General features: G+C 37.2%; 1 protein-coding gene across 1 annotated transcript in view; it reads right to left on the reverse strand.

Annotated features, from left to right (window-relative positions):
* Positions 1-467: 467 nt before the first annotated feature.
* The window catches only part of GCH1 (GTP cyclohydrolase 1), a 79,060-nt gene continuing 62,784 nt past the window's right edge, over positions 468-16,743 (reverse strand). Inside the window, 4 exon segments of the mRNA XM_036748511.1 lie at positions 468-2,794; positions 4,073-4,157; positions 6,538-6,569; positions 10,731-10,786. Coding sequence (XP_036604406.1) covers positions 2,668-2,794; positions 4,073-4,157; positions 6,538-6,569; positions 10,731-10,786 — 300 coding nt within the window. The 3' untranslated portion in view covers positions 468-2,667.

The raw sequence follows: 16,743 nt of genomic DNA on the forward strand, positions 1-16,743 counted from the left end.
TGCACATTGTAAGTTCCTCAAAGGCAAGAATTGTCTTTTGTCTCTTTTTGTACACCGAGCACTTAGCCCACTCCTGGCAGATGTAGGAGCTTAATAGGTGCTTACTGAATGAAGGAATGATTATCTCCAAGTTATTTTACATAGAGCTTGTTCATACCGATTTGTTTGAATATGGTCTTTCCCATTAGACTATGAGCTTAGTGTGTGGTGAACTCCCAGAGAAAAGGTGGGGAACAACCCCCAAGGTTTCCTAAGGATCAGCAAACCTACCCAGGTTCCAGTTTGGGCTAGATCCAGTTTGGGAGAGATTCAGTTTCATAAAAAAGCAAAAAAAAAAAATCAATCCTCTGCAATTTGCTTATTCGTTGAGGAATACCTTGTACAGTGGAGGTTCTGAGAGGTCCCAGAACTTCATTACTTAGCTATTTCCACCACCATTTCACTATATTTACAAAAGCACCCAGGCAGCAAGTGAATAGCAATACTTTAATGTTTTAAATAGAACCAACTTTAAATAGACACAACATATACACAAATACATCAAATTTAAACAAGCGTCATTTGAATCAAATACATAGTATAATAAGTGCATCAAGTTCTAAAAATCCTAACAATAAAGACAATCTAAGGCCAAGGGAAACTAAGAGGTATATTCGAAGGACAGCTCATGGGAAAAACCAAACAGGTAGCAGGCTAATCATTTTGACTTCACTGCTGAGAGACAGGAATAGCCTATGGCCTTTTTTTTTTTTTTTTTGCAATGGCCCTGCAGGAAAACTCTAAGAGAGGCCATAAACATAAAGGAAAATGGAGTTCAAATGATTACAGAAAGATGAATTTTACAGCTGAAGTTTTCTTCTGTCCTCCAGTTCATATTAGTGTTTGCTTTAAAATAATATCAAATAACTCAGACTTGGTTTTTGAGGCTTTAGAATCCCACTTTTAAAAGGTTAGGTCAAAATACTGAGTGAGAGAAACAACTAAGAAATAAGCGTACGAGGTTACATGGGAGAGGTACAGAGGTACTACCAATTGAGACAAGACTGATTAGAGGTTTTTTGGTTTCTATTTTGTTTATAATTTGTTTAGCTGCTGAAAGTCAGGGAAAAGACATTTATCACTAGAAATAGAGATTGTTTTTTAAAAACAGATGTTTTTTAAAAAAAGATGTTTAAAAACATCTTACCTTCTAAAAGGTAAAAGGGATCAGAAACAATACTATAGCTATGTAACAATACACTAGTTCAATACATAACTAAACGCTTTTAAATTGATTCTTAGATCATGACAACTTAATCTTTTTCTTAATAATAGGACATATTTGAAGAACAAATATTAAAACTTCAGAAAGAAGACAAAAACCTCTAATTTTTAAACCCATAATCCAGTAATGACTTATCAGCAATAAAAATATCTTTTTTTAGTTTGGGCCTCTATGCCCCAGTGATATCAAATTCAAGTTGTTCATTAATAAAGGAAAACTTTCCTAAGCTGAAATAACCCTCCACCGACCACTAAACAAAAGTTTGCTTGGCTCATCTTTGCCACACTGAAGACAAGATATTACCACCACACACTAACAGTAGTGATAGTTCTGCCGGTGCTTTTACAAAGACCATTGACAGAAGCTTTCATTAAAACGTTGGTCATGGATTAAAAACACTTATAGTTGAATGACTCAGCTATAAGTCTTGGGTCCATGGAGTCTGTGATTCTATAGACTTGGAAAAGATGAGAATAATTCAAGTTTCCTGGAAATATTTATAAAAATATTGTGTGAAATTAATGATCTTTAGTCAAATAAAAATTTTGAGTCTCCTATACACAATATACAAGTTAAATCTTAATTAGTTTCAAAAGATAAATCAATGTAGACTATTATTTGGAGCCTCGATAATGCTAAATTTCTTAGTAAAAATTATTTAAAAATCAATATTACTACAATCTAAATAATGTGATATTCTCATCAAGGCACAGAGAGTTAAATGTATAAATCCCTGCATATTGACATGAGAATATATCCGTAAACAATTCTAGAAACAATTCCTGGCAATTGAATAAAAGAACAGTGTTTTTATAACCAATTCATAATAAAAATCCAAAGTATGGATCTTTTAACAATTCATGACCAAAGGCACAACTTGGCCAAAAATAAGTAAACATAGGAAATTTTTTAAAAATTATTATAAATGATAGGGTTAATTGACACAATAAAGCAAGTATTGCTGAATTGTCAATCACCACAGCAATACCACAGCATATTTAGATTTTTTTAAGCACTTAGAGAACTGGCACCATTTTAACTTATTACGATCAATATAATTTCCCCCAATATTCCCTCCCTGACGCTCACATTTACTGCATCATAAGTAATCAGGCTATTCTGATAAAATAAATTGCCATCTGAGTCCTACTATCCTCAGTTTATCTGGGTGACAGTTTTATGGATTTTAAGCTCAATGGGCAACTTTCTTCCCCATTGCTGCTAAAAAGGTGGCAAGGATAAACCACAGGGCTTCTCTACTATTTTTTATTTCCTATAAATAATTTTCAGTGACAGTTAATGACAAAAAAGATCTCGCTACTGCAACACTTTTAAATATAATGTACAAACAGACAATGCCACTAGCAGTACAATCTTCAGATCATATTTCATACGCCTCCAATTCAGTTCTTAATGAGTGTTAAGAATTCTTCCCGGGTCTTTGGATCTTCCCGGAATACACCCAACATGGTGCTGGTGACAGTTTTGCTGTTCATTTTCTGTACCCCTCGCATTACCATACACATATGTCTAGAAAACAAGAGGACAAAAATGGTTTATGGGAAAAGGCAGTAGTTTGTCTTTAAAAAATAAAGAGTGTGCCAAAACACAAAAGACTAGATAATGTTATTTGCATATTTCTTTCTCAGGCAAATTCTGCCTGAAAAGGTGATTTTCAAAAACTGCATATTCATTGTGACTATTCTAGAATTTCACAAGATAGGCGGAAAAAAAAATTTAAATCATTTTAGGACACATTTTGTTAGAAGGGGAAAAAAGAATTTTTTTTTTTAGTAAAAGTAATATAAATGACCTATGGACTAACTTACATACAACTTGGAAATAAATCCAGATTTCCAAGAGAGATTTGAGTACTGACTCTGGGGGTCAAAGGATCTCGTTCAAATCCTACCTTTGATGCTTAAAAACCTTTGTGACCTTGGAAAAATAGCTTATTCTTTGTAAGCCTCACTTTCTTCATCTGTAAAATGATCTGTATGGTTCCTTCCAATTCTAAATCTATGCTCCTGAGACTTATGCTTCTAAGGCACAAGTAGTATCATACATTCTCAAATGCTTACATTATTTAATAGTGTGTTTGTATTTTCAGACGTGCATCATGACCGCAGCCAGACAGAAGTGGAAGAAGGTTAAATATAAATCATAAGAGTATCTGAAGATCAGAGATAACACATATAAAGCATATTACCATTATTATGATTATTTGTTATTATGATCTAGATACATTATGCTGACTGGGATATTCTGAAACCATATTGGTTAAATCCTAAACTTGACTCTAACTTGTAAAGAGAATGTATAAACAGCAACTAAAGGAAGCAAAAACAGAAAAACAGTAGTAGTGTGTTTAATTTACATCTTAAAATAATGTGTGACATAGAATAATATGCTCACCATGGTGTAACTAAGTGCTAGACTCAGGAAAATACTGCCCTCGAGAACGCTGAGTATTCATTCTCCCTTGTTACAAAAAAGTAAGCAAATCATTTAACAGCCTATATACTTCTGCATACATTTCTAAAAATGGGATTACTCCTACCTGATCTTGATATCACAGACAAAATTATTAGTAAGATTAAGGATTAAGGAAGATTAAGTCTAGTGCCTTTATACATAAATACAACTATGTGTGTGTAAGTATTAAAAAGGATATTATCAGTGTGTGCTGGGCATCTACTAGCTGCTCAGAAGAGGAGTCGGCCTTAGATACAAAGCTGATACTGTTGTAGCCAAGGCAACAATCTTTTAGCACACTATGACGTCACAAAAGAACAGATATTAACTTACGTTGCTTCAACAACCACTCCAACCCCAGCTGGCCGCAGGGCTTCTGTGACCGCCACCGCAATTTGTTTTGTAAGTCTCTCTTGAACTGTGAACGTGACAGGAAATTCAATTTAGGAGGTGGACACGAGCATTTTATTCCTTGCTACAGCGATTCATAAATGCTCTGGGTGGGAACACTGCAGATAATTTTCTGACATTAAAGGTACACGAGGTATCTGTTAAGATTTATTTTTTCAGGTGTTTTACTGAGACACACAGCAGTTTTTGGAAGCTTTTTTCCATGTGTAAGTTTGAGGTAACTACACAAAGAAGCAATACAGCACTCACAAAGGTTCTGGAAATGTCTGTTCAAAGTACATGTTGGGTTTGCCTAAAGAACTTGGTCTTTGGAGCATTTATTTGTTAAACCTTAAATTAACTCGAGTTTGCTGAGGTAAACTTACCATGGCAAAATACAAAGTCCATATAGTACTTCCTACTGTAAACTGATTTGTTTAGAAACAGATTTGGAACTTCTGAAGAGTACTTAAAGTTTTGGTTTATTTAGAGATGAGAACATTCTTCCCAGTGGCACCAACGGTACACTGTCTTAGCCATGGTGCCATGAGGAACTGGCAGAAGCATGCCACAATCTCAAGCTCTCACTGTACCAGGGCACTGATGACTGCATAGCAGTCTCCTTAGATCCCGCTGCCCACTGTGGGCAATCACTCATTAAACATTTATTAATTGCTTACTATGTATCAGGCACTAAGCTGCAGAGGTGGCTACAGCATTAAAATAACATATTATGGGTTCTGATCGTCCATCTCCCATATGTGTTGGCTCCTTTGAGTATCTGAGGTTGTTTCTGCTTCCCACCCCAAAAGGAGCTAGATGAATATTCTTTCTCAGAAGTGATCTCTAGCACCTGAACCAAGTGCCAATTGTAAAATTAACAGGTAATCTGTATTAGGAAGCTCTGGAAATCTGGGAGTGTTTTCTATCTGGCCCACAGGGGATGGAGTTAGATTAGCCAAGATGGATTTGGATTTTATACACATCTGTCTTAAAGAGGCCCGTGTAACCATCAAGATCAATAGGCAGACAGAACTGGAAAGAGCCACTTCCATAGGACTTTACATAAGAAAGGAAAAAAATTAATCTGAGGAATGGCTCTTAGAAAGGATCTGAAGTCCCAAAAGATTATTATACTTAATTATAATTATATATTACACTTAAGGAATTAACACAATAAACAACAAATGTTTATTAAGCACCTACAATAATCAAAGCACTATGCTAGGTGCTGGAGATACATAATGAAAGCAAAATAACCCCTGCCATCAAGGAAATTCAATTATACTGTATGTTTAATAATATAATCTTTGTCATAAAGTGTCTCACTAAACTACCCATGTCAACTCTAAGACATCTACATAAATAAGGCCAACCAAACAGTTGAAGCAGTGTCTGTTTTTCTTCCTATTCACTTACATGCCTAGGAAATTTCAAAATATATACATATATATTTATATATAAATATACATGCATACATACATATATTTTATATATATTTTTATGCAAGTAGGTATGCACGCATAGAACTATGTATAGATATAGATGTGTGTGCACATATGTATACAAATGTTCACATGTACAAATACTTATAGGCACACATATCTACAGGTAGATATATTTATTTTATATTCTATTATACTACATATTTGCATGTACATTTATTTATACAAACACATATATGCATATTCTTGTATAAATATATGCACATTTATATATACATAATCTACATGTAGATGTACATAGCTGTAGACACACATGATATGTACATGCATATATAGACACACATGAATTTCTATATTGCTACATGTAAGCATGTACATAGATACACATGTATATGTCTATGCACACGTTTACATGTAGCAATATACACATGCATGTGTATATTACATATTTGGAAAATTTCTAGGCATGGAGGTAAACAGGAACCTATATGTGCATGTATGTGGTTATTTGTACACACACATATATATGCACACACACAACACATACACACACACACACATACACACACACTGTGTTTAGATATAGATATGTATGAATTGATGCCATAGGCACAAAAGAAAGACCCCTACTAGAGGGCTCAACTATAAGCTCCCCACAATCTCACCATAAATAAAGGGACTCAAGGGTGTACTTAATAAATTTTGGAAACATCAAGAGTTAATTCACACTATAGATTGAAAAAATTTTCATAACACAAACCTATTTACTATTATTCATAGTTACCCCAATGCTACTGGAAAAAGCAATTGTGAATATATAACTGAATGACTGTCTAGTATCTTTCTCACAAGTCATTAATGATACTTTGTGATGTAAAACTAGAAAATCTTGACATAATTCAATTCAGCTAATTAGTTAATATTTCAAATTCACATATAGAAGAAAACATTACAACAGTTTACCTTGTAATCTCCGACTATAGATTTCCACAATCCTAGAAAATAAAGATTCATTTTGATGATCTTCTTAAAGTTTGAATGAAAATCTGATATCATAAGATAAAGAGATCTCTTTATATGGTAAAATTCACTATGACATTGAACACAGAACACAGTGTACTCTGGGAAAACATAATCCTTAGGGTTTAAGAAGTGATTGAAATCATAACGTTAAATGAATAGAACTACGAAAAAAATCTTTTTTATTCGATCCATTAGGCAAGTCTACTCATTCATTTCAATTTTTTCCAAAGAATCATGATCTGATGATAAAAATTAGTATCTGGTAATAAAAGTTAAGTGTTTAACCAAAACTGGAAGCCTGCCAGTAAGCTCAAAAGTAAGATCTAAGCATTATAATTAATTATAATATTTAATAGTTCCAGCTACAAGTTAAATATAAAGAGATGGTCTGTTTACTAATTAATAGCAGGCCATCCTCAAGTACACCAACTAAACCTATTAGTATAATCAGATTTGAGCCAATTATACACTCCCTCTGATATATCTTTATAAGAAAGGTCTATACAAACAACTTTGATTTTCTATAAGCTTTATAATACTGGATTATGTCATGAATTCCTCAAAGGAACTCCAAAAAATGGGGAAAAAAATAAAAGTTTTATAAAAGAAATGTCAAGACATATATACATCTTTCTTCACAGTGGAGAGGTGGGGGACAAGTATGACAAAATACTGTATAGCAAATAAGAAACAGTTTTGATGTTGGATTTTTTTCTTAATTGTTTTTCTTTGTCCCAGTAAGGATCAGGAGGACAATGACATAGAGATAAAAGGCATCAATAAAACATTTGGGGAAAAAATGGGTCAGAACAGAAAGATTCAGAGAACGCTGAGGTCTTAAATTCATAACATTTGAAATATCAAAGGCATATTTGGGAGTCCTTATATTCCCTACTAGTAAGCTACTACCTAAAACAGCTATTCTTAATAATTTTTTGCATGGATTGCAGGAGTCACTGGTAGTCTGATGAAGTCTGTGAACCCTTTCTCATAATGTTTTTTAAATGCATATAACAAAATCCATAGAATTACAAAGGAAAACAGTGATACTAAAATAGTTATCAAAATCTTTTTTTAAAAACAAGTTCATTGCCTCCCAGGTTAAGAACCTCTAGCCTAAAGCCTTTAAAAATCTAAAAGTATATCGATGTGTTTGCTTTGAAAATACAGAAAGTGAAATACTATGAGGGGAAGTTGGAAGTTGGGAGTGAAGATTGGAGGCAACAATAAAAACTTTTTCTAAAACAGATAAATACGTCCTCTTTCCCCACTCCAAAGTTACACTGATGACACATCAGCTAGAAAGCATCTTCAAGTTATAGAAATGGTAGCATTGGATAATAGTATGCCCATTCATTAAACACACCCCAGTTACAAAGGCCCTTAATTCAATATATTTAGTTTTATCCTCTTTGCCTTGAAGGTAAATAACAAACAGAATGATCATAATTTAGTTTAAAATAACAACAACCCTAATTTCAAATATGCTTTCTTGGTTCTGTGAATCCATACACATGGAAAGTTCTATCCCATAAGAACTGTTATTTTTTTCTAAAAGTTAGTTACAACCTATCGTCCAAGCTTTATTTACCACAACTTTCCCGCACGAATGCCCTCTTCCAGCCAAATTGTTCAGCTAGTTCACTGTTCTCTGTCCCAAACACTTCCAGCTCTTTGCTACTTCCAAGCCTCTGTTCACAAGATGTCCCTTTCAACTATTGTCTTTGAAATCATCCCAGCCTTGTGCTTTCCCTCCTACTAACTCTGAGAGGAGCAATTACTACTCATTTGGTACTTTCTTACTGTCTAGGATTTTTAATTCTCATGTCCATTCTCAATGAGACTGTCAACTCCCTGATGTTGAGAACTGTTTTGTAATTCTCTGAACTATCCCCTCCTCTCTCCAAAAGCCTTGCCACATAACAGGTGCTCAAACAGCGATTAACAATGCTGAAGTGGGGCACTACAATATTCTGAATCAAAGGAAGAGTCAGTTCAATTATACTTATGAAGGAAAAAAATAGGTCACCCCAAATTCACATTTACTTAGCAAAGTTTATTCACGACCACCTTTGTAGTCGGTATTGCAAATATAATTGTTCCCTTTTTACAGATAAAGTAGCTAAGATTCGATGATATTTAAAGAGTGAATACATAGTTAATCTAACTGCACCTGAACCCAGGTTTCTATTCTAGTCTAGGACACTTTTCCACTACCACGACACTGATTCTCCATTAAAGAAGTTGAACATAATATTTCACATTTCTCTTCATCTAATCTCCTTCCTTCAGATTTACAAGTAGCAAGGACTAGATTCACTTGACATTAAGCACTGCTTTTTGAAAAATAATTACTTTAAAAAATACTTTCTATCAATGGGAATATAAACCGCTGTGTTAGTCAGCATCTTATTTAATCTTTTAAAAGCTTTTCTTTGAAATCCATTCCCTCCCCTAGATAACAAAGTGGCTCATCCCCTCTTAACCCAGAGTGAATGTTTACTATTCACTCCTTGATAGAACACAGAGTTTCTAGAATGCCGTCTAGAAATTTTCCCCAGTCGATATTTTACCTACGGTATAATGTGTTTGGTTTTTTTTTAGAGAACGCTGCAGTAATCAAGGGAAAGCTATGAATATTTATTATAGTCTGTTTTGTGGAATCTGAAATTTATCCATAAGAACTATCCTCAGTCACGAAGCATTTATTATTCTATGCCTACCATGTCCCAGGCATAAAGTAGATAGACTCTCCTGCAGATCACTGACCTAAGTTAGGATGTTTTCTTTTGTTTTCAAGAGTCTTGATTTACTAAAGAGAGTACAATTCTTATACTGTCTAACCTCAATGTCAATACACAGAATACTATGAAACTACATTGACCTGCATGACTAAACTGGGGTCTTCTGAAGTTAAGGATGGGGAAAGGAATTGAAATAACTCTCTCTTCCTTCCTAGTTCACTTTGTATAGAAGAATAAAGTAAAGCAAAGTCGAGGTAGCTGTAGAGAACGGTCAAGAACAGCTTCCACCCCCATTCAGAAGAAATAGAATCAGATTACAGTATCTTTTTTAAAAGGGCCGATCCAATTTGGATTGATTTTTAGCAACAAGGATTTACTTTCTGGTTAGCCCTCCATCAATTCGAAATCCAATTAACCAAAAGACCCTGTCTCCTGAGTATTCTGAGTAAAAGAACACCATTCCTCTTCAGGACCCCTCTTCTAAATCTATTATTAACAAATAGAAAGGTTTTGTTCACTAAGTCTCCCCGCACAGAAGCTGTACCGCCCTACCTGGATGGCGCAGTGGGTAGAGGGCTGGACATGGAGTTGGGAAAAACTGAGTTCAAATCCAGCGCTAGACAGTTACTAGCTGTGTGACCAGACTCTGCCTCCATTTTCTCATCTATAAAATGGAGGCAGTAATAGCACCTACAACTCAGGATTGATGTGAGAATTAAATGAGACAATACTTGTAAAGCACTTAGTACTTAATAAATGCTTATTTCCTTCTGAACTACAGCTAAGTAAGGTCACCAATCCTGATTCTGTCACTCTGTTACTCAAATAAGTGACTCTATCTCTTGATGGCACATTTTTCACTTGAAAAATGGGGAAATCCTGCAATTAGTCATGAGACATCTCTTTCTCACCAAGCTTCTTTATTGGGCCTTAAAATTTGGAGGCAGTGTTGCATTATGGATAAAAGACCTCGAAAATCTGTGCTCAGGTTTAGCCTTTGACACTTATTGGCTGTGTGAAGTCAGGCAAGCCATTTAGCTTCTGGGCGCTCTAAGCAATTCTCTCAGACTATACTTTGTAGAGAAGGTACTGACCTGCATCGATAGAAGTTTCTTTAAATAGAACTGTCCTATATCAATGAAATTAGGCCCAGGCCCTATTATAATTCTTCTTGAATTTGGCCTAAAAAGATGCAATCATTCTGTTTTATTCATTTTAATAAATGTATAATAGTAAATCGAGATCCAACCCCAAATTAAAAGCTTAATGTGACTACAATTATAAAAAATATTACTATTCCAATATGACTCACCAGATGTAATCATTAAAAGGTGAAAGTCGTGTAAATCTGTTTCATTAATAAGCATCACTTCCAAAAACAGTACTTACCTAGCAAGCTTGCTGAGACCAAGGAGTTGTTTGTTAGGAAGATAACCTATATGAACCTGTTGAACAGAAAACCATTAATTAAATCAAAATATTATACTATACAAATAAGGAACCAGTTATAAAGTATAAATACATGAGGACACTTGAAACTAAAGTATGTCTAAAAATCTAGATTACCTAGGAAGCCATGCATTTTTGCAAATACCAAAAAGATTTGGGGCAGGGCTGGAACCAAAAGGATGAGAAATCAGTCCAAGAGAATTCAGGGTTCTTATGCATCAAATATGATGATCCTATTTTTGCCTTGATAAGTTAGACTTATGGGGCATTTCTCAAAGACTACTCTATGTGCATAAAATTAATATTCTTATGTACTTAGGAACAATATAAATAACAACAATAAGTCCCTTTCATTTAAAAAACATAAATATATCCATAATAGAGTAACCTGTGACCAGACAAAGCCATTTTTGTACTGAATGCTACCATATGATGTACACAGAAGATTTGGTCCCCATTTTCCCATCTGACCTAGTGCAGTCACAGGATATAGTCACCACTTTAATGTTATTCTTTTACAAAAAAGGAACACCTCTTTCTGAGTTAGAAGCTAGCAACAACATTGGGAAAACAACAAAATTGGCCACAACATTGTAGGGCTTTAAAGAGGTGAGGCATGGAATCAGTTTGGCTGTTCAGGTTAGTCAAAGATATAGCCAGCTGTCAAGGAAGAACCCAGTCACCTACCACCTCTGGGCAGGGAAGATGGGATTGTTTTTCATCCCCCACTCTCTATGGGTCATAGAATTGAGGAGTAGCACCACTTGCGCAGAAAGAGACACCTTACCTAGCAGTTGGAAAATCAGTTCTAAAGAGTATGAGGCACAATTGAGAAGGCAGAGACACATGTTCACAGAAAGACAGTCATCCCAGACTAGAAGCAGCTTCAAGGGTGGGACCTCTGGGGGCAGAAGAGAGAGCTTCCTCTAGACTTCAGAGCATCCTATCCCTAGTGATCAAAAGAATCACTCTTTAGAAAGCAACAGATTCTGGAAGTCCAGATGAGTCACTTGCCCATCAGAGATATTTCTACCAGGGAGAGGGTCATCAGGACTCCAAAAAGAGAGAAAGTAGTGATAAGCAGCCTTTTTTGTTTCCTAGGAATATGGTTCACTACCATTGTAGGCTATTAATCAATCAACAAACACTTGCTCAGTGCTTTCTATTTTCAGGGCACTAGGCTTAAGCCCTGTGTCAGTCAGAATACAGAAACAGCCTCTGCTCTCAAGAAACCAACATACTGATAGAGGAGTCAAGAGGCAAATTAAATAGACAGATACATGATAGATGCACAGTAGATAGAAGGTGAGCTTAGAGCCTCCAGTGACTGGGGGAGTGGGGAAGGACTCACGTAGATGGGGGCACTTGAGTTGTGTCTTAAAAAAAAAGCCAGGGATGTCAAGAGCCAGAGGTGAGGAGGGAAAGAGAACAGCCCATACAAAGGCAGAAAGATGAGAGCTGAGTGTCAAGCAAAAGAATGGCAAGTAGACTGAAGTAGCTGGCTCGTAGCATGCAGAGAGGGCATTTAATGTGAGAAGGTGGAAAGGGAGAAAGGGATCAGGTTATAAAGAGCCTTAAATACCACAAAAAGGATTTTATATTTGATCCTGGAAGTAATAGGGAGCCACTGAGGTTTACTAAGTGGAGTGGGGGGTAGTGACATTTACAACCGTAGAAAAATCCACTTTGACAGATGAACGAAGTATATGTTGGGGTGGGGAGAGACTTGAGTCAGGGTGACAAACGAAAAAGTTACTGTGATAGTGCAGAGAAGTGATGGGAGCTTGCAGCATCGTTGTGAGTAGAGAGAAGGGGATATATATGAGGGATATTGTGAAGGTCAAAATGATAACATTTGGCATTGGATTGGCAATGTGGGGGTAGGATAGTGGTGCCCTCAACAGTAATGGAGAAGGCTGGAAGAGAGGGAGAGGAGGAGATAGGAGTTCTGTTTTGGACATGCTCAGTAAGAAATACCAATGGGACATCGATTTGGAACTGTCCAGTTGGAGAGGTGGGATTGGAGATGAGAAGAGAGACTATGGCTGGATTTGTAGATCTGTGAATCATCTGCATAAAAATGAGAAACGAAGCTGATGAGACTACAAAAGGTGATAGAATAGAGGGAAAAGAGATACTCACTAACTATGTGATCCTGGGCAAGTCAACTTGCCTTTTCTGGGCTTTAGTTTCCTCGTTGTAAAATGAGGGGGTTGGACATTATGGCCTCTAAGTCCCTTCCAGCTCTAAAACTTTGATTCTGTGATCCTATGAGAAGAGGTTCTAGGACAGAAACATGAGAATAGGAAAAGAACCAAGAGTGAGCAGTGTCATGAAAACACAGAAGAGCAAGTGACCTGTATAAGAAGGTGATTGACATCGTCAAATGCATGTGCTCACTCTTCCCTCTGTGGGTACACTGTGGGTACTGTGGGTGACTGTACCTCGAGTTTATGGCTTTATAGCTACTGTTTTATAGCTACTATTCTTCCCATGCCATCTTATTCCTTTGCTACAAGCCATTAATGGGAAAGACAACAGTGGAGGTTTGTGAGTGATTAGTTTTAGAAGTGGGCACCCAAAGAGTTCCCTATAACCTGACAGTAGTAGCCACAGTTAGAGTTAAACTTTTACTTGCAGCCTTCTAACAGCTGCCCATCTTCTGAACTAAGGAAGCAAGATGAACCTTCAACTACTCTTCTATTCAGGGAGAAAGTGTAGTGTACTAGTGAACTCACCTTGAAGTCAGGAATACTTTGGTTTCACCTCTGCCACATACTGGCTGAATAACCCTGGGAGAGCCACTAAATCTGCAAGAGCCCTAGGCACTGACATCTAAAATGTTAACAGAACATATTTAATTATGTGCCTCATAAAATTAATTTTTTATGCTTGATATTAAAACAAGCTAGTTAGATCAGGCTTGTAGAAGAGAGGAAGAGGGAGAGAAATTTGTAGATAAAGATAGCTAGAGGGACTGAATATCCATAAGTACAGCCCCTGACTCCAATTCTGTCAACCCCCATACTTAGCCTTATCTGCTTAATCTAAGACTAGTACACTTTCAAAAGATATATAGTGTTGGCTGCACCAGCCCTTGGTATAAAATCCCGGGGACCTCTAACAGAGAGGGTTCATTCAGATCCAGTCATTTGGCTAGACAGGGCTAATCCTAAGATTTAGTTACCTAATATAGACTACTTCACTTCTCATGTGCCAGGTCAAAGTGGAAATTCCAGTTATTGTAATGTGGTAGAGGAATGCTCACATCTTATAACCTCTTTGTAAGACAGAGTATAATATATCCATTAAATCAGTGTGTATATTATCGGTAACCCCTCTAGTTAGGTTAATGGCATGTGGCTTTGTCTACATTCCTGACAATCTTGAACCTAACAATAATGAGTATAAAGCACAGCAGTTTTCTGAATGATCCCTCTCACAGGGTTAAAGAAAATACCATTTTGCTGTTCATGTAAAGGATAATTAGTTGACCCAAGAGCTTAACTGAGTTTAAGAGTACAGCACTTTATTCCACAGATGTGTTCACAGGAATAATGAACATATATGAAGTAGTGCTGCAAGGTACCTTAAAGATCACCTAGTGCAACTTCCTCAATTTATAGTTGCAAAAAATGAGGACCACAGAGGTTAAATGACTTATTTGCTCAAGAACACAGAGACAGTAAATAACAAAGATACTATTCAAACCCAGATCATTTAATAGCCGATTAACTGCTCTATTTACTCCACCATTTTGCCTCCCAATATAAACGTGCTCAGAGACAGATTAGGATCCATTCATTTAGCCAATATTTTATGGAGTAATTTAGGTCTAGTCTAGTTTGATCTCTACTTTAGTCAATCCCTGAAGTGTTAGAAATATACCTAGCTAAACATTCATTCCTATTATCTGTTGTTCAGGCAACCAACCAGCTAACTAAAAAAAGACATAAGTTACCAAGAAAAACAGAAAGCACCGGCGTTGTTGTCCATCCTTTGTTTTTGAAGAAGACCAAAGATATCACAATACTGGAGTCACAGTGTGGTGTCCTCAGCCATGGCTGATCAGACCAAAACGAGTCTGGAAGGTACTACCACCGATCTGGCACAAGTAGTCCACTAGAGCATTTAGAGTGGAATCGGGTCTGGATGTGTGCAGCTCACATTTCCTTTGTGCTTCTTTGATTCTGCTTTGCTCATGGAGTACAGTGTCTTCTTTGATGTGAGCATACCATGCTGCATGGTCCTGTGCCAGTGCTTCCTACATCTCACATTCAATATCAAAGTTCTTCAGAGATAACTTGAGAATGTCTTTATTACCTCTTCTTCTGACCACCACATATGAGTGCTTACCCTGTGCAAGTTCTCTGTAAAGTAGTCTTGGGGTAAGCATGCATTTGGCATTTGAACTACACGGCCAGACCACTGGTGTTGCACTCTTTGCAACAGAGTTTGAATGCTTGGCAGCTCAGCTCAAGAAAGGACCTCAGTGTCCAGTATCTTCAGGATCTTCCTCAGACAACTCAAATGGAGTAGTTCAGTCTTCTGGCATGGCACTGATAGACTTGTTCAGGTGTCACAGGCATACAACAGCGTAGAAAGCACTATGGCTCTATGGAGCCATATTTTCAATTTGGTATGCAGCCTGACACTTCTCTCTCACACTTTCTTTTGGAGCCTCCCAAACACTGAGCTAGCTCTGGCAACGCATGCCTCAACCTCATTATCTATGTGGACAGCTCTGGAAAGTATACTGCCAAGGGAAGTGAACTCATACACAGCATTCAAGATTCCTCCATTTATTGTGAAAGCGCGAAGCTGGCTGGTAGATGACCCCTGTTTTCTTGGTGTTGGTTATCAGGCCAAAATTAGTACAAGCAGCAAAGAATCAATCCACACTCTGCTGCATCTGGGCCTCAGAGGCTGCACTGAGTGCACAATCATCTGCCAACAAAGCCATGTACCAACTCTCTCTCTAATTTGGCCTGGTCTTGGCTTGTAAGCCTTTTCAAATTAAATTAGTTTCAAATTAAATAGTTTACCATCAGTGCAGAAGCTGATCTGGATGCCATTTTTGTCCTCACTGAAGGCGTATGACAATATCATGGAAAACATCATGCTGAAGAGCATGGGAGCAAGCATGCAGGCCTGCTTCACTCCACTGATGACTGGGAAAGCATAATAGCATTGTCCTTCATTCAGAACCTGTGTGAGCATGCCATCATGAAACTGGCATACAATGCTGACAATCTTCTCTGGACAACTCAATTTTGCTAAGATCTTCCATAGGCCCTAATGACAGACAGAATCAAAGGCCTTGGTCAGGTTTACAAGCATTGTTTACATACCTCTGTTCTACTCCTGGCATTTCTCCTGCAGTTGTCAGGCAACTGTTGGTAAGCAAAATGGGCTCTTAGCACTTAGTTCAACAAGTGCCCTTGAAGAGTTTGGTTTGTTTCCTTTGAGTAATTCAGTGTATTTCATTGAGCCTTACTAGGTGCTAAGCCCCAGGCCCAAACCCTATTAGGTGTAAAACCTATGTGGGTGTGGATTGGTTACTAAGGTGGGGCCCAAGGTGGGGCTAACTCAGGGGAGGGCCTATATTACAAATGAGTTTGAGTGATAGGTTTGGGACATCAGAGGCTTTTAGACCACGTGGGTTTAAGTTGCCTCTTTGTGACGATTTTAGGTCACATGGGTGAGCTGCATGTGTGACTCACCCCTGGTGCTGATAAAGATATAAAACCAGGGGTTGGCCTTCTCTTTTTTGGAGCTCTTTCCCACAGCAGTGGTGGTACGAGTGACTTTGGGCCAGCCCACGTTATGAGCTCCTGGGCTGAACCTAGATGGTGGTAGCTATGAATTGTATTGGGTCTGTCTGTTTGTAATTTGTTTAGGGGCTCTCACTTATGATGGTGCTGATGCACAGACTCCAGGCAGCTGTAGCTAG

This window comes from Trichosurus vulpecula, chromosome 3 (assembly GCF_011100635.1).
Source record: "Trichosurus vulpecula isolate mTriVul1 chromosome 3, mTriVul1.pri, whole genome shotgun sequence".
Lineage (NCBI taxonomy): Eukaryota > Metazoa > Chordata > Mammalia > Diprotodontia > Phalangeridae > Trichosurus > Trichosurus vulpecula.